We start from the raw sequence: 15,071 nt of genomic DNA on the forward strand, positions 1-15,071 counted from the left end.
CATCCCCTTCTTTTTTGGTCTTTCTTTGACTTCAACTAAAGAAATTAGACTCTACTATTGACTACAACAATAATATATTCATTGCGAGCTTCTAGTTATCCACCGGAAGTGTAGTGTTTATAATTTCAATTCCAATACTAAGAAAACAAAATGTCATAAACTTTTCATCATCAACCACTTTTCATACAAAATTCAAACGACATTTTTAAATTTGTTTACTATGAACGTGACATAAACTCAATCTCATTCTAACTTCACTCTGCCTCGCCTATTTTCTTACCTCAATCCTTTCTTCTCATCCTTCCACCACCTTATCTAGACGTGTGTCAATGGAGAATGAAATTGTACTTCCAAACTATATCTCAAATCTTGAAAGTGTTATGTAGCGAGCGAAAATGTAGTTTTTCGACCATTTTTCCATCCTAAATTCTTTCGAAAAACTTGCTAAATTAAACAAAAAGGTAGCGAGCACATCATTGGCTTCAATAATTTGAAAATTTAAGGCTACATAAGTGGGTGAGAGTTGCAAATATCATGGTAGAGTAACACCATCCTAAATCTTAGACCTTACTGTTCTACAAAACAGTAGTTTAAAATTCACTGTTGGTACCAAATTTGTTGAACAAATTTGAAATGAAAAGGAAAGTGGTAAAGCACCGACCGGCCATCACCGAAATAATTAATAATCACATAATCAATACTTTGTTTTGATGAAAAGATATATATATATATACAAATGAAAATTCAAATAAAATTGAAAAACAAAGAGAAGAATGAGAATTGAATTTAACATTTCAAAACGCAAAGAACTTAATAGTGACAGTGAGAGAGAGAGAGAGAGAGAGAGGGGGGGAGAGTTTTCTTAGAGAGAGAAAGTGGGAACTTTCTTCATCTTCTCCTTCGTTCTTATAACCCTCGTCTCTCCAAAATTTCAACTTTATAGACCTTTTCAGTTTTTCATTTCTTCATTTCTTCAAATTCAAAATCTTTACAGATACCCATCTCTTAACTTCTCATAGATCTTTCTTCTAGGGTTCTTCTCTAATCGATCTCTTCTTCTTTTCCTAGTTTGAATTTCTACTCTTTTGTCCTTTTTTTTATCGATTACTTGAGTTGGGTTTTTCTTAGTTTTAGATCGTTGATCTTGGGTAGTTTTCTATGGATGCAATGGACTCGATCGAGGAGTTGGGAGAGCTGTCTGAATCCATGCGCCAAGCGGCGGCTTTACTTGCCGATGAAGATGTTGATGATAATTCTACTTCTGGTGCTTCTTCTCGTAGAGCTACGACTTTTCTCAACGTTGTGGCTTTAGGCAATGTTGTGAGTTCACCGTTTCTTTATTTTTTCTTACTGGGTTTTGGATTTCGGGTCAGTTTCTTTCTCTTTGCTTTGTCTTGGAGACTGCTTATTTGTATGATGTTAGTTTTTGAATTGTTAGTTTGAGGCGGCAGATCTTTGTGTCTACTTGGGTTTCCCAACTTGCTGGAGCATTCTAGTAATGAAACGATGTGAAATCTAGTGTCGTCTGCTTGTTATATTTTTGAATTCCTAGTTGCTATAGAAGAAAAATTTGAAGCACCCTTGTGATGGGGCATGTTTCTTAGTTCATTGTTTTGTTACTTACTAAATAGTTGATGCACGAGTTGGAAGGCCGGCTTCATGGACTCACCGTTGTAACGAAGTCTTAGTGCTTGTAGTGGTCAGTGGGACAGTTATATTTGTAGTAGTGCGATAGATTACTACTTTAGATTGTTGTGCCATGCGATGATGGTATTTGCAAGAGATCAGTTGGCTGTGAAAACTCTAGTATGGTCGTCCTTTTACAGTTGGGAACTTTTCTTAGTCATGGTTTGCAGTTGGAGTTGTATTTACATCACAATTTTAAGCTTTTTTCAGTCAACGCAATTCTGTATTGGTTGGGTATTCAGTTTCTATTAGACGTTCTTATAGCCTTCGAATTTGACACTTGATTGTGTTATGAAGATGTCTATCATCTCCTTATTTCTTGATGATCATTTTCAGGGCGCTGGCAAATCTGCAGTTTTGAATAGTTTAATCGGGCATCCTATTTTGGTAAGTTGAATTTTACTTGGTTGGTTATTTCTTTCTATTGATCTACTGGTTCGCTCTTATGAATACAATATTCTGATGTGTAATTTGTTTCTATTCTATGTTCAGCCAACGGGTGAAAATGGTGCTACACGAGCTCCAATAAGCATTGATCTACAGAGGGATGGTTCTTTGAGTAGCAAATCAATAATTCTGCAGATTGATAATAAATCTCAACAGGTTTCTGCAAGTTAGTAACTAAACAAAATGCTCTTTTCTTAAATTTCATAATGTGTATTTTTGTTTTTTCTCTCTGTCTCTGTCTCTTTCCTTTTTCATTTGAATTAGCAACATTCTGTGTGAATAAATGTATCAATGATCTGCCAATGGGCCTTGGTTGTAGAATGGATCTAGCATCCTCTCCTTTGTAAGCTTTTGGTTATGTCATGTGTCACCTATACTATAATTCTAGTATAGGAGGTGATGATATTTCAGATATTAATGGTTATTTAGATAAACTCCCATATTTAATTTCAGCACTAATTCCAATTGTTCTTTAGGTGCTTTGAGACATTCTCTGCAGGACAGGTTGAGCAAGGGTTCTTCAGGAAAGGGCCGAGATGAAATATATCTAAAGCTTCGTACGAGTACAGGTTCGTTTGTTCGTTTGGGCTCTGGAGTATTCAGTAGAAGTTTTTAATTTTTATTTTTAATAATATTTTAATGTAATATGTAATCCTGTTACATAATCTTTTGAAATTGTGAATTTCTCCACGACTTTAAAATCTGTGAACTGATGAATTGGTGGTGGTAAAAACTTTTATCTGAATAACTTACTGTGACAATCGCAGAATTAAGTACTATGCCGTTCTTCTCAAGCACTGCTTTACATATAAAAAGAAATACATGATCAAGTATTAGATATCATTTCATGTGAATGGGTTAATCTTGTATGTAATTATCTGGTAGTTTCTCGATGCACTTTTCCTACTTGAAGCCTTCTCATGTGATGGCCACTTTTGTTTTAGTTTGCTGAGAACACATCATTGCTACTTTTGAATATTTATAGCGAACTGATGGATGTTGGATTAGGGAAGTTTATAATTTATTGTAACTATTCAGAGAATGTCCAAGAAAAAAATAAAAACCTGCTGTACCCTATACGAATAGGATTTATTAACTGATGGTTGAACTGTTGATGAATTTGAATTCTTTTTCTCTCTCTTTTGTTGCTGTGTTGAATAGTTAGGTTCTTACATACATCGACATTTTTCATCATAAGTATAGTTATCTACTATTTTTATCTAGTTCATACAGTTATTTGTTATTGTTTCTTCAATTTTCATTTGCACTATTTCATTTCAGCGCCTCCACTAAAGTTGGTTGATTTACCTGGACTTGATCAACGGGCCATGGATGATTCTGTGGTAAGTTGTTATTCATGGACTTGCTCATGTACTTATTAACAGATGAATACATTTAGCCAAATTCTGAATCCATAATCCGTGTAGAAGGTTTATGCATTTATTCTTAACCAAGTGATACTTTGTTGTAGCATATATATTGTTATTAATGGTGTAAGTAATTATATTTTAATGGTTTTTGCATAGGTTAGTGAATATGCCGAACACAATGATGCAATTTTACTAGTTATTGTACCAGCAGCCCAGGCTCCTGAAGTCGCTTCATCTAGAGCCCTAAGATCCGCCAAGGAATTTGATAAAGATGGTAAAATGCTTTGCAGTCTTGATCACTTTTATGAGCTCTGTGTAATGTTTTTTGTATACCTTGGGAATAACTTTTTATTACTGGGTTTTTCCTTTTTATATTCTTCGCCCGGTTATTTCTCATGGATCTTTGTTTCCTCTTTCTCGTTTTTCCGTATTTAGCTTATAGAGATCAATTTCAGTCTTAAAATTTTGTTTTTTGTTTTTGTTCTTTTGGTTGATCTATAACAAATTTTGCATCTTATTTTCTCTCTTTTCCACTGTATTTTTTAATTGATTAAATCTGAGAGATATCCTCAACATAGGTACCAGAACCATTGGTGTAATTAGCAAAATTGACCAAGCTTCTTCAGACCAGAAGTCTCTTGCTGCAGTGCAAGCTCTCCTGTTAAATCAAGGGCCAGCACGAGCATCAGATATCCCATGGGTTGCTTTAATTGGTCAATCTGTTTCAATAGCTACTGCACAGTCTGGATCTGTTGGCTCAGAGAATTCCATGGAGACTGCTTGGAGAGCAGAGAGTGAAAGTCTCAAATCTATACTATCTGGTGCCCCTCAAAGTAAGCTGGGGAGGCTAGCCTTAGTTGATGCACTGTCCCAACAGATCCGGAAGCGAATGAAAGTCCGGCTTCCTAACCTTCTCTCCGGGTAACTGTTTCCCCAATATTGACAAAATTACATCAAAATTTTTATTTACAAGTTGTTGTGCATATCTTTTTTAGCCCCAGTCATTTCTGTTGCACCTAGGCTAGTGTATTAACAAATAGACCTCCTATTTCTCACAATATATTTTGGGTAAAAAAATCACGGACAACAAATTTTAGATGTTCTAATTTTTGGCATTTTTTATTTAAAACTTCATATAGTTTTGCATTTTACAGTGCTTCCAAGGTTGAATTCACTATCTGAGTTGAATATGGGTCTATTTTCAAGAATAGAATTTGCTGTATTTGTGGTTCTATATTGACAGATTTATCTGGCAGAATTTCAGATTGATGAAATAGATAGCTTTAATACATGGGAGGAAATTAATTTTATTATTGACTTCTGTGTCCGACTTTTATTCAAGGTTACAAGGGAAGTCTCAAGTAGTTCAGGATGAGTTGGTTAGACTTGGTGAACAAATGGTGAATGGTGTTGAGGGGACAAGGGCTCTAGCTTTGGAACTTTGCCGTGAGTTTGAAGATAAGTTTCTCCAGCACATAGGCTCTGGTGAGGTAGGTCTTCTATTTTATTTATTTACTTTGATCTATTTTCGTGCTTATTTCTTATCTCCCTACTTCCTGTCTTTTAAACTCATTTGGAGGTGATTGGAATTGTACTCATAGAGCATGTTCATTATCTTGTTAATTTCTCATCGGAACAAATCTAACCCTTGGGGAACTGCAGTGAGGGTTTTGAACTAGAAGTTTAACAATTGCTAGCATATTTCAGGGTGCAGGTTGGAAAATTGTTGCTAGCTTTGAGGGAAATTTTCCAAATCGAATCAAGCAATTGCCTTTAGACAGACACTTCGATATTAATAATGTGAAGCGGGTATGTTTTATCTTCCCTTTTTTGGTTTTTTTTCCCAGCTTATATTTTTCAGGATATAGATTCATTCTGGACTTCTCTATAACAGATCGTATTAGAAGCTGATGGTTATCAGCCTTATCTTATATCACCGGAGAAAGGTTTGAGATCTTTAATAAAAGGTGTTTTGGAGCTTGCGAAGGAACCATCACGTCTCTGTGTTGATGAGGTAAAGATACACATAAGGGTCTGAAATTGCTTAGCTTCTTAAATTTAGGGGCACTTAATTCATCGTGGAATATTTCTTTGTTGTTTTGAGACCTCTTTTAGAATGTGAGCCTTAGCTATTAAATTTCTTTTGTTTTGCTTGTGGTGGATGATGAACAATCTTTAGATCTGTTACCACAGAAAAATGGAAAGATGGGACATCCTTACATACTTCAAAAACCAGTAGCGATTTTGAAGAGGCTCTTCAATCCCAATTAGGCAAAATAAGGAATAATTAAAAAAATTAAATTGATAATTGAGGAGACCGTTTAGAAGTAAAACCCTAAAATATAGAATTTGGGATTACAAGGATATTTTTACTCTTAGCCTCAGAATTTCTCTAATTTCTTCAACAAGGAGCCAGGATATTTTTCTTCTTCTTTGAATTGTTAAAGAAATTGATTTTGTTTCTGGTTTGAAAATATAGGTGCACAGAGTGTTGATAGATATTGTTTCTGCTGCTGCTAATGGCACCCCGGGTCTTGGAAGATACCCACCATTCAAAAGGGAGGTGAGTCGGTTATTTATTTTGTTGATCACATTGTTTAGCCTCTTAAGTTCTCAACTTTTCATGGTTTAAAATTTTATTTTATATCCTTTTGTATGTTTCATCATTATTTACTTTTTGTGCTGATTTTCTTTATTATATAGGATGTAATTTTTCTAATAAGGGTTTCTTATTGCTTTTTCAAAAACATTGTTTCTTGTAATAAAGCTACTGGTAACTGTTTTCCCACCCTCTAAAACAATTTCTTTTTCTAGGTTGTGGCCATTGCAAGTGCTGCTCTGGATGGGTTTAAAAATGAAGCAAAAAAGATGGTTGTGGCGTTAGTTGACATGGAGCGAGCATTTGTCCCACCACAACACTTTATACGTCTTGTACAAAGAAGGTAAGTTTAGTACAATTTTTTAATGCTATGCATTTTTGTGCTGCTGTGAGAAAGGAGAAGGGAAAAAATTGATATTGTTAATCTGTTTTAAGATCTTGAATGCTATACACGTTCTAATAGAAATCCCTTCTGCTCCCACAACCACCTATGCATATGCATGCTATGCAATATTTTGTGATGAAGTTTAAATTTCAATTAGGTTAATTGTAATGATGACAATTTCTAATTCTCAATTTAGGATGGAAAGACAGCGCCGGGAAGAGGAAGTGAAAACTAGATCATCAAAAAAAGGACACGAGGCTGAACAAGCTGTGTCAAACAGGGTGAGTAATCTGAATCAAGAAAGGGGTGCTGACTCTTGTTTCTGATTTTCATTCTCACTAGTATATCTTTTTGTACCAGGCAAGTAGTCCTCAAACAAATAGTCAACAAGCTGGTGGAAGCCTGAAATCAATGAAAGAAAAACCTAGTAAGGAAGAGAAGGAAGAGAAGGAAGGTTCAGGTTTGAAGACAGCAGGTGCTGAGGGAGAGATAACAGCTGGTATGCATGCAATCCCTGTTACTAGGTTTTGACTTTCATTATGAATATTTCTTTCAACTGTTTATGAAGGCATTTTGAAATTTATTTTAGCAGACTCTTTCCATTTTTTAAATTAAGATGAGACTATTAAACTTCTGTTTATATTCTCTCTATCTGTTAAATCTGGATTAAATGCACATTGAAAATCTTGATTGGTGAACTTTGTTCTCATTTGTTTGGAGTTGTCATTCTGGTAAATCCCCAAGCTGAAATGTGTTCAACTCTTGGAATATACGGCAGGATCTTAATCATCTAATTTTTAAAATGGAGGATGAAATAAAAATCCATTTAATGCACTTTGTCTGTTACACGCCAATAACAGTTTTATTTTGGATCCATGAGTGGTACATGTTGGACTTCTGATCAAAGTTCGACACTCAAACTATTTGCTCGACTCTTATATAACTTTTTCCTGATGGTTCGTTATGTTGGATACCTGGATTAAAGAAACGGTTTAAAACAGAAAAATCAATAAATAATTTTGGACTAGGCTAGGAATTTTTGTGATATAAATGAAAAACCTTGTTTTTTTGAATTCTTTTAAAACGTTTATTAATCACATTTATTGAAATGCTTATTTATGTTTATTGGTTGTGGAACCCGTTAAGCTTTTTTTTTAGAAAGTTAAATGCTGTGTCATTTTGAATATGTAGAATGTGGAAAGAATGAAATTTGAATGTAATATTATTCTTCTGTACGTTTTATGTTTTACAATAATTATTTGTCGGCATATCCATGCTGTATTGTATTCATGTTAAAGTGTCTTTTTGGATGTTATACATGTGACATTTTGTATGATGGTTTACATCATAGCTTGTGCACTGTGGCTACATTACTGATAGAGCATTTTGTTTCAGAGTAAACTTTAAGGTTACTATTAATTTTATAGGTTTGTTTTTAAATTTTTGTTTCTATTTGTAGGTTTCTTGTTAAAGAAAAGTGCAAAAACTAATGGGTGGAGCAGGCGATGGTTTGTTTTGAATGAGAAGACTGGAAAGGTATGTAAAAGTTTATGGATGTTTGCTTTTAATGGTCAGTGAAAATGAGTGGTTGTTTTTCCCTCAATACTTTTAGTCAGATGGTGTGGTATTTGTTGTTTTCATATGTTTTTCATCAGTGCCCTTTAATGTAAATTCCATAGGTTGTAGCTCTGGACATCAAATTGGTACTAACTCTTTATTATTACTTTTTAAATCATATTATATTTAATTTTAGAATGTGGGAACCGTGTGTTGTATTTGTACTTGTAGGTAGGCTCATCCATTCATACTCCTTAAGTAAGATAGTTGCACATCATTAAAATTCTATCAATAAAATAGTTCCCTGTTTTGTAATTGTAAAGAGGGGTATAGTAACAAAAACGACTGATTAGTGTTTAAGGTGCTGGGAACTTATATACTTGAAGCCAAAATATTTGTTCTATTGTATCATGATTAGAAGGGTTTTTCTATGCATCAATATGCTCCTTAGAGCAAAATTTACTCTCCATTTATGGGTACTATCTAATAGTAAAAAGTAGTTTAAGTTTGGTTAGGGAGTGTGCTTCTTGTTTTGGAGTGATAAACTTACTTGATATTTCACTTGTTTTTCACGTTGATCATATATTTGTTTCGTATATTGAAGATAGGCAAAACCTGAGTTGGTTATGGGCGTGTTTCTGGCGATTGCAAGTTTATGTGTTGGTGTTTATTTAGTCATTTTGACATTACAGCTGATAATATTGTAGTAGCTTCTCTATTATTTGAGCTTATGATTATACATGAATCTTTGGTAGATAAACTTACTTAGTCATTTCATCCATGCCATCTTTTTGTGTTGACACAGGGAGGAGATGTTACGTTGTGCATTCTTGATACATTTGTCCATTGCTATCTCTTTATTTTTGAAACGGGCAGCATATTTTCATTACCTTTATTTACTTCTATTCTACACTCATTTGCAGCTTGGATACACCAAGAAGCAAGAAGAGAGACACTTTCGTGGTGTCATTACTTTAGAGGTATCACACACATGCAATGCCATCTCTCCTTCCTCAATTTCAAGATTCTCAATTAATTATTTGTTTTTCTTTTTCTTCTGTAATTGAGTCTCATTTTTTGTATATTCTCATACACAATCATTTAAGACAATAAAACATCACCATGGATGGGAATTTGGGGGTGGTCATATCTTGTGAGTTTTGTTTTGATTCGTGGAGATGTACTGAAATCATCTTGAAGTTTAGCAATGGTTTTATTTTAGTCACATGTATTGGAATCATCTTGAAGTTAACAATGATTTTGGCATGTAATACTGTTGGTTATCTGAATGGCCACGTTGACTGTCAAAATGTTTACAGGATTGTAGCATTGAAGAAGTTGCAGATGAGGAAGAGCCTACACCTTCAAAGAGTTCAAAGGATAAAAAGGCTAATGGGCCAGATTCTGGAAAAGGATCAAGTCTTGTGTTTAAGATTACCAGCAAAGTTCCATATAAAACTGTTTTAAAGGGTAAAGTTACATAAATATTTTGATATTTTAAATATTGTATTCCTATGAAGAAGATATTTAAATGTCCTAATAGTCTTTTCATTAATGTTCCAAATTTATAAATTCCATGTTGAGAACCACTTGCTGACTTAATTGTGCCTTGTCCTTCAGCCCATAGTGCTGTTATTTTGAAAGCGGAAAGTGCTGCAGACAAGGTGGAATGGACAAACAAGATACGCAATGTCATTCAACCATCCAAAGGAGGACAGACAAGAGGAGCATCCTCCGAAGGTGGTCTTACCTTGCGGCAGAGTCTATCTGATGGTTCCCTAGTATGTCATTGAATCCTGTCTTATTATTACCTATAGTTTTACTCTGATTTTTGTTTTGTTTTTCTTGTTTTCCCTTTTCGGAACACGTTTGCATCTGGATAATTCTTCTGTATTGATGGGTATGCGCATAGGATGCTGTACATGCTTTTTTTTGGTTCCATTTATTTCTCAAAGTTCATCAAGCTATTTTTCTTGGAAGAATAGTCTAAACTAACCACTTCTCATGCACTTAATTTCTTTTACTTATTGCTTTTGATAGTATTTTGGAATTAATATTAAAGAATTTATCGACTTTCTTTAATAGGATACTATGGCTCGAAAACCTGCTGATCCTGAAGAAGAGCTGCGGTGGATGTCTCAAGAAGTTCGTGGTTATGTTGAGGCAGTTTTGAATAGTTTGGCTGCAAATGTTCCGAAGGTAAGTTTTGAATAGTTCGGTGCTATGTGGAAATTTATGTTTGGAATGATTATCCCAAGTAGCCCGTCTTCTTCTGCAACACATTTTATTTCATTAGCGAGTTGTTGATTATGCAGGCTGTTGTGCTTTGTCAAGTCGAGAAGGCAAAGGAAGACATGCTTAATCAATTATATAGCTCGATCAGGTAGACTGGTCTTAATGTTGCCATAGACTTGATTTGTTGTTCAATATCCACACACAGCCTCAACTGATCCTTTTTAATTGTCTTTTTAACTCTGAAAACAGTGCCCAAAGCTCAGCCAAGATTGAGGAGCTTCTCCAGGAGGATCAGAATGTTAAACGAAGGAGAGAGCGTTATCAAAAACAATCCTCTCTCCTTTCAAAACTTACTCGCCAGCTCAGCATTCACGATAATCGAGCAGCTGCTGCTGGTTGGTCCGATAGTGGTGCAGGTAATCTCAATCATTAGTTGCTGCTCTTTTTACTGTTTGTCTTCATTTTCTATTGCCCACCTCAAAAAGATGCTACGTTAATATATTTATGTATATATATTGTGATGTGATCTATATTTCTCCCACATTTTTCATGACTAATATTTTCAACCTCTGCAGAAAGTAGTCCCAAAACTAGCGGATCACCTGGAGATGAATGGAGATCTGCATTTGATGCTGCTGCTAATGGTCGGGCTGACTACAGAAGATCTTCTTCCAATGGCCACAGTGGACATTCTAGTGATCCCACACAAAACGGTGACATAAACTCGGGTTCAAACTCTAGCAGCCGTCGTACTCCAAACCGACTGCCACCAGCACCTCCGCAGTCTTCTTCTGGCTCCAGATACTTCTAGCATGGCATCAGATCTTACTTGATGATTCATATTGTCTCTACAACATTGGGTGATATTAAGCTCCACTTCACGATTCATTTAGTGATCTCCTCAAGTTCATATTCTACTAGAAACTTAAAAAGTGGAGAGAGGTTTGTGTATATACAACATTTCTTAGTATCAGGTTATACTGTTGTCTTCATTATTAATACAAGACTAGATTGAAGGGATTCTTGATTTCCCCGTTTTTTCTTCCTCTTCTTTCTTTTAAGGTTTCTTTCTACCATTGCCGATTCATTTTTGGACAAGAACACATGTATTTGAATGTATTAGTTATGATTTTGTATGTACTACTATCCATTTCTGATGGGTTATATATAATATTCAGTTATTTCTTAGTGGAACGATGGTTGTAATTTTAAATGGTGAGCTATTTGCTTCTCTTCAATGGTTTTCTAGTTAAATATTTGGGGTTTCAGAAGAATGAATTCAAATCAAAATCAAATATGAAATAGTGGACAGCCCTTACTCTACCTAGCAAAATACCCAATACAATGCTTTTTTTTTTTTACCTCTTTTTGATATTTTCTATGTTTTTTGAAATCTACAAAAGTATATGTTGAGAACAAAAAGGATTATACAAAACTATGTGAAGATGACTTTAATCTTGAATGTGTATATTCAACCTTCTGAGCCAGATAGAATGAAGTATCATATGAAAAGCATCAAATCTCTTGGGAGTTCCATTGAGTACAAAATGTCTTTGTACTTGCTTCACTCTCCTTTGCATTCTCAAGTATTGAGTTTGAGATATCCCATTTAGTATCTTTTTTATGTTTGGTATATCCTTCACTTGTATTTGCACAGCAAATGAATTCCAATTCAAAACATCACTGAAAGGAGGAACGTAGCTTTCTGATATCAACACAGGAACACATTCAGCATAAATGGCTTCCACTACCCTTGGACTGGCTACCTCATACCCACTAGGGCATAAACAAAACCTACTCTTCTTCAACATCGAATCGTATGATATTCCACTTGGAAGCTCGTCGTAAACAAGCACGTCCTCGTCTTTTTCCTTCCATTCCTGCAGGAGTAGGTACCTTATATGACCATGAAGCCTACCTGCAAAGAATGCAAGAACGGATCGACGAGAAGGCGAGAGACCTCCAAGAAGCCCATCGATTTCTCCTGTTCTAAGATGGATTTCAGGAAATGATGCGTCTTTAGAAGGACGGAAACCTTCAGAAACATTCGCATTACACAATACTCTGATGGAGTTATTGAACAAAAGCGGAACGAATGAAGTCGTACGTGGCCCCTGCATCAAAGAAGAAAGAAAATTTAGATCGAACTCAATGGTGCTTTAGATGTTGCTCCTTCGATTTCCAAAGCTTACCCAATCATGACAAGAAAGCATAAAATGATCAGCACCAAGGCTGCGATCCCAGAAAGGATGTTTGTTAGAGATGACGTTGATGTAGTCAGTGATTGCAGTTCCAATGGCATTAACTTCATGAGAGTTTGGTACATAGAGATATTGAACCAAATTGACAACACTGAATGGGAGGAAATAAAGAAGAGCCTGATCTGGGTCATTGGTTGTATACAAATTTCCCTTTTCCATTTCATGAATAAACCTTCCTTCTGTGGAATATATGCTTTTACATGGACCTCCATGGAACATTGGAGGCTCTCCTTCTTTGTATACATATATCTTCAAAAGCTTTTCCATTTCTATATAGCTCCTGCACATGGCACTCTCTTCACTTTAATGATTTGAACTAAAGAAAATTGTATACATTCCAGCTTTGAATTTAGTTTTAATTTAGTCTCTATGCTCTAAAACATTTTGTATTTGTTCTTTCATGGACAAACTTATTTTTTTAACTTGTGTGATTTGTCAGATATACTCAAGTTAATTAGTTAAAAAATATGCCAATAACCAAGTGGATAACAGTTTGAATCTTGTAGTCCTACATGTTGTTAAACTAAAAAAAGAAAAGAAAAAAAAGGGCTCATCACTATAAATGTCACATCATGAAGTTCAGAGGACATTTCAAAAACTTCAATCCGAAGAACAACCGTTAAACATAAATGTTTTAAGAACCAAATTGAATCAATTGAAGTATATGGGCTAAAATTGCTACGTTATGGAGTTCACTTGCATTTTTGTTGTGCTTTTCAATAATCACAAAGAAAAAGAGCAATGAAACTTGTAAAAGTATAGAAGCCAAATTGAAATGAGATTCGAGATAAAAGGGTTAAGATTATAAGTAGACCTTTTATATACCTGTGGAAAGCATTTGGGTTCCTATATATTGGGCCAGTAGGAACATAGTCAGGATCATGATGTATAGATGTAAGATTATGAATTTGAGAAGCTTCTCTAATGGCTGCTCTTGCTCTTCCCAATTTCTCCTCTAGTTTCTTCAACTTACTATATCTCTCAGTTTTGCTGATCCCTGGAGTTGCACTTTTTCCATTGGCTTCTTTGTCTTTAGCTACTGTTTTTTGTGATTCTTCCTGATGATCATGATCAAATAATGCAGTTTTTATTTAGAAACACAGTCCAAAAGCTTCAGCACGTTTGCACTTGATTTTGAATTGATTTTGAAATGATAGAATTATTGTAATTTTCAAAATCCCTCTCAAAATACGTTTAATCATCCGAAATCAATTTTAATAACATGATTTTTAAAATCGTCAAGTAATATTTGAGAAGAAAAAATGAGAATAGGATGAAAGTTTTAGAGAGAAATTCAATATAGACATCCAAACTAATAAGTTGTTAATGTATATTAGATGTCAATTTAACTATGCTTGTTTTGGCATAAAGGATGAAGACAAACATAAACTTAGTAGGGTATTTAAATCGGAAAGAAAAGATTAAAGAAATCAATTGAACGATAAAAATAATTATGAGAGAGCATTCTTTACCGTGACAACTCAACTGACAATGACATAAGTTTATACTATCAATCTCGTGGATAGAGATTTGGTTCAGTACCACATATATTGCAGAAAATGGGGACAAATTGTTTGGTTAAAAAGTTTGATAAGTGGATAAAAGTAATTGGGGATAGTAAAAGGGAAAAAGAGACAAAAGTTGAGAAAGAAATAAAAGGAAAAATTAGACTTGGGCAAAAAATGTAATCTTTCCTAAATAATTTTAGAGGGGGAATGAATAGTCGTTGAGATCGGGCGTTAAAGCTAGTCACTGAGGGTGGTCATTGTCGAAATTAGACATCGATTATAGTTTTCACTAAATTAATTTTCAAAGAGGGTTCTCAATTGTTCGAGTAATTAAAAACATTAAATGAAGAAAGGTTAGTTGGTTGTTATTTTAACCACTAAGTTATAAATAGTTTTACAATAAAAAAATGGTTAAAATACAAACTACTCCCTATTTTATAACAAGCGTTCCTATTGAGTGGATTATCGAAGTTACTCAACCTACATCCGGTTGAATCTCCAAACACCCCTTAATAAGAACGAAGAGTCGAAATCACTTATCCAGATGAGATTTAAAGGCTTAATAGAGAAAAGAAATCCACCGTATAGTTTAGAACATTCATGTAAAAGAAAGCAAACAAAGTAAAAAGAAGTGAATCAAAATGTGAAAAGCTTACAATTGAATGAAGAAAAGACTGTCCCTTGGGGTCCAAATCAACTGATTCAACCAACTTTGGAGAAGAGATGATATTTGAAAAAGAATTAAGTTGTGAGTTTTGTAAACTTGATAAATCTTTATCAAAGCCAATCCTCCAAGGAATCTCCAAATCAAGTTTACATACTAAAAAAACAAGAACAAGAGAAGGAAGTAAAACCAACAAAGACAAAAATGGGGAAAAAGATGAGAAGAATGGTTTCTTAGAACAGTGCTCCATTTCTCCTTCTCCATGCCTTCGATCTTCCATTATCATCAATACAATGCTAGTGAATGTGTACTAATAATAACACTATAATGTTGTAACAACTCATTATTCCAAAGATTCA

The 15,071-nt window shown here is 34.5% G+C and overlaps 2 protein-coding genes across 3 annotated transcripts; one reads left to right on the plus strand and one right to left on the minus strand.

Annotated features, from left to right (window-relative positions):
* Nucleotides 1-818: 818 nt before the first annotated feature.
* LOC101220753 (dynamin-2A) lies at nt 819-11,467 on the plus strand. Of its 2 annotated transcripts, none has more exons than XM_004141479.3 (22): nt 819-1,320; nt 2,023-2,073; nt 2,179-2,299; nt 2,610-2,702; nt 3,415-3,476; nt 3,660-3,777; nt 4,082-4,424; nt 4,846-4,993; nt 5,211-5,312; nt 5,398-5,517; nt 5,983-6,066; nt 6,318-6,445; nt 6,684-6,768; nt 6,848-6,986; nt 7,947-8,023; nt 8,968-9,024; nt 9,364-9,514; nt 9,665-9,825; nt 10,130-10,243; nt 10,360-10,427; nt 10,529-10,695; nt 10,855-11,467. In XM_004141479.3, the coding sequence occupies exons 1-22, from the start codon at nt 1,159-1,161 to the stop codon at nt 11,088-11,090; spliced, it is 2,787 nt and encodes a 928-aa protein (XP_004141527.1). In that variant the 5' UTR covers nt 819-1,158; the 3' UTR covers nt 11,091-11,467. The 2 variants fall into 2 exon arrangements, with proteins under 2 accessions (XP_004141527.1, XP_011656055.1); XM_011657753.2 differs by having other exon boundaries at nt 820-1,320; nt 3,665-3,777.
* An 86-nt stretch (nt 11,468-11,553) lies between these two features.
* Nucleotides 11,554-15,063, minus strand: LOC101203392 (probable glycosyltransferase At5g03795). Its single transcript, XM_011657752.2, has 4 exons — nt 14,705-15,063; nt 13,366-13,598; nt 12,472-12,820; nt 11,554-12,393 (listed from the first exon to the last, which is right to left on the minus strand). The coding sequence occupies exons 1-4, from the start codon at nt 14,996-14,998 to the stop codon at nt 11,731-11,733; spliced, it is 1,539 nt and encodes a 512-aa protein (XP_011656054.2). The 5' UTR covers nt 14,999-15,063; the 3' UTR covers nt 11,554-11,730.
* Between the last annotated feature and the right edge of the window lie 8 nt (nt 15,064-15,071).

Source organism: Cucumis sativus, chromosome 5 (assembly GCF_000004075.3).
Source record: "Cucumis sativus cultivar 9930 chromosome 5, Cucumber_9930_V3, whole genome shotgun sequence".
Classification (NCBI taxonomy): domain Eukaryota; kingdom Viridiplantae; phylum Streptophyta; class Magnoliopsida; order Cucurbitales; family Cucurbitaceae; genus Cucumis; species Cucumis sativus.

Bases quoted from the DNA above. Each gene is read 5' to 3' on its own strand.
- LOC101220753 (XM_004141479.3), top strand. From the start codon at position 1,159: ATGGATGCAATGGACTCGATCGAGGAGTTGGGAGAGCTGTCTGAATCC. The intron at 2,074-2,178 runs GTAAGTTGAATT...TTCTATGTTCAG, and splicing joins TAATCGGGCATCCTATTTTG to CCAACGGGTGAAAATGGTGC. The intron at 2,703-3,414 runs GTTCGTTTGTTC...ATTTCATTTCAG, and splicing joins AAAGCTTCGTACGAGTACAG to CGCCTCCACTAAAGTTGGTT.
- LOC101203392 (XM_011657752.2), bottom strand. From the start codon at position 14,998: ATGATAATGGAAGATCGAAGGCATGGAGAAGGAGAAATGGAGCACTGT. The intron at 13,599-14,704 runs GTAAGCTTTTCA...CATGATCATCAG, and splicing joins AGTCTTTTCTTCATTCAATT to GAAGAATCACAAAAAACAGT. The intron at 12,394-12,471 runs GTAAGCTTTGGA...TCTTTGATGCAG, and splicing joins TGCTTTCTTGTCATGATTGG to GGGCCACGTACGACTTCATT.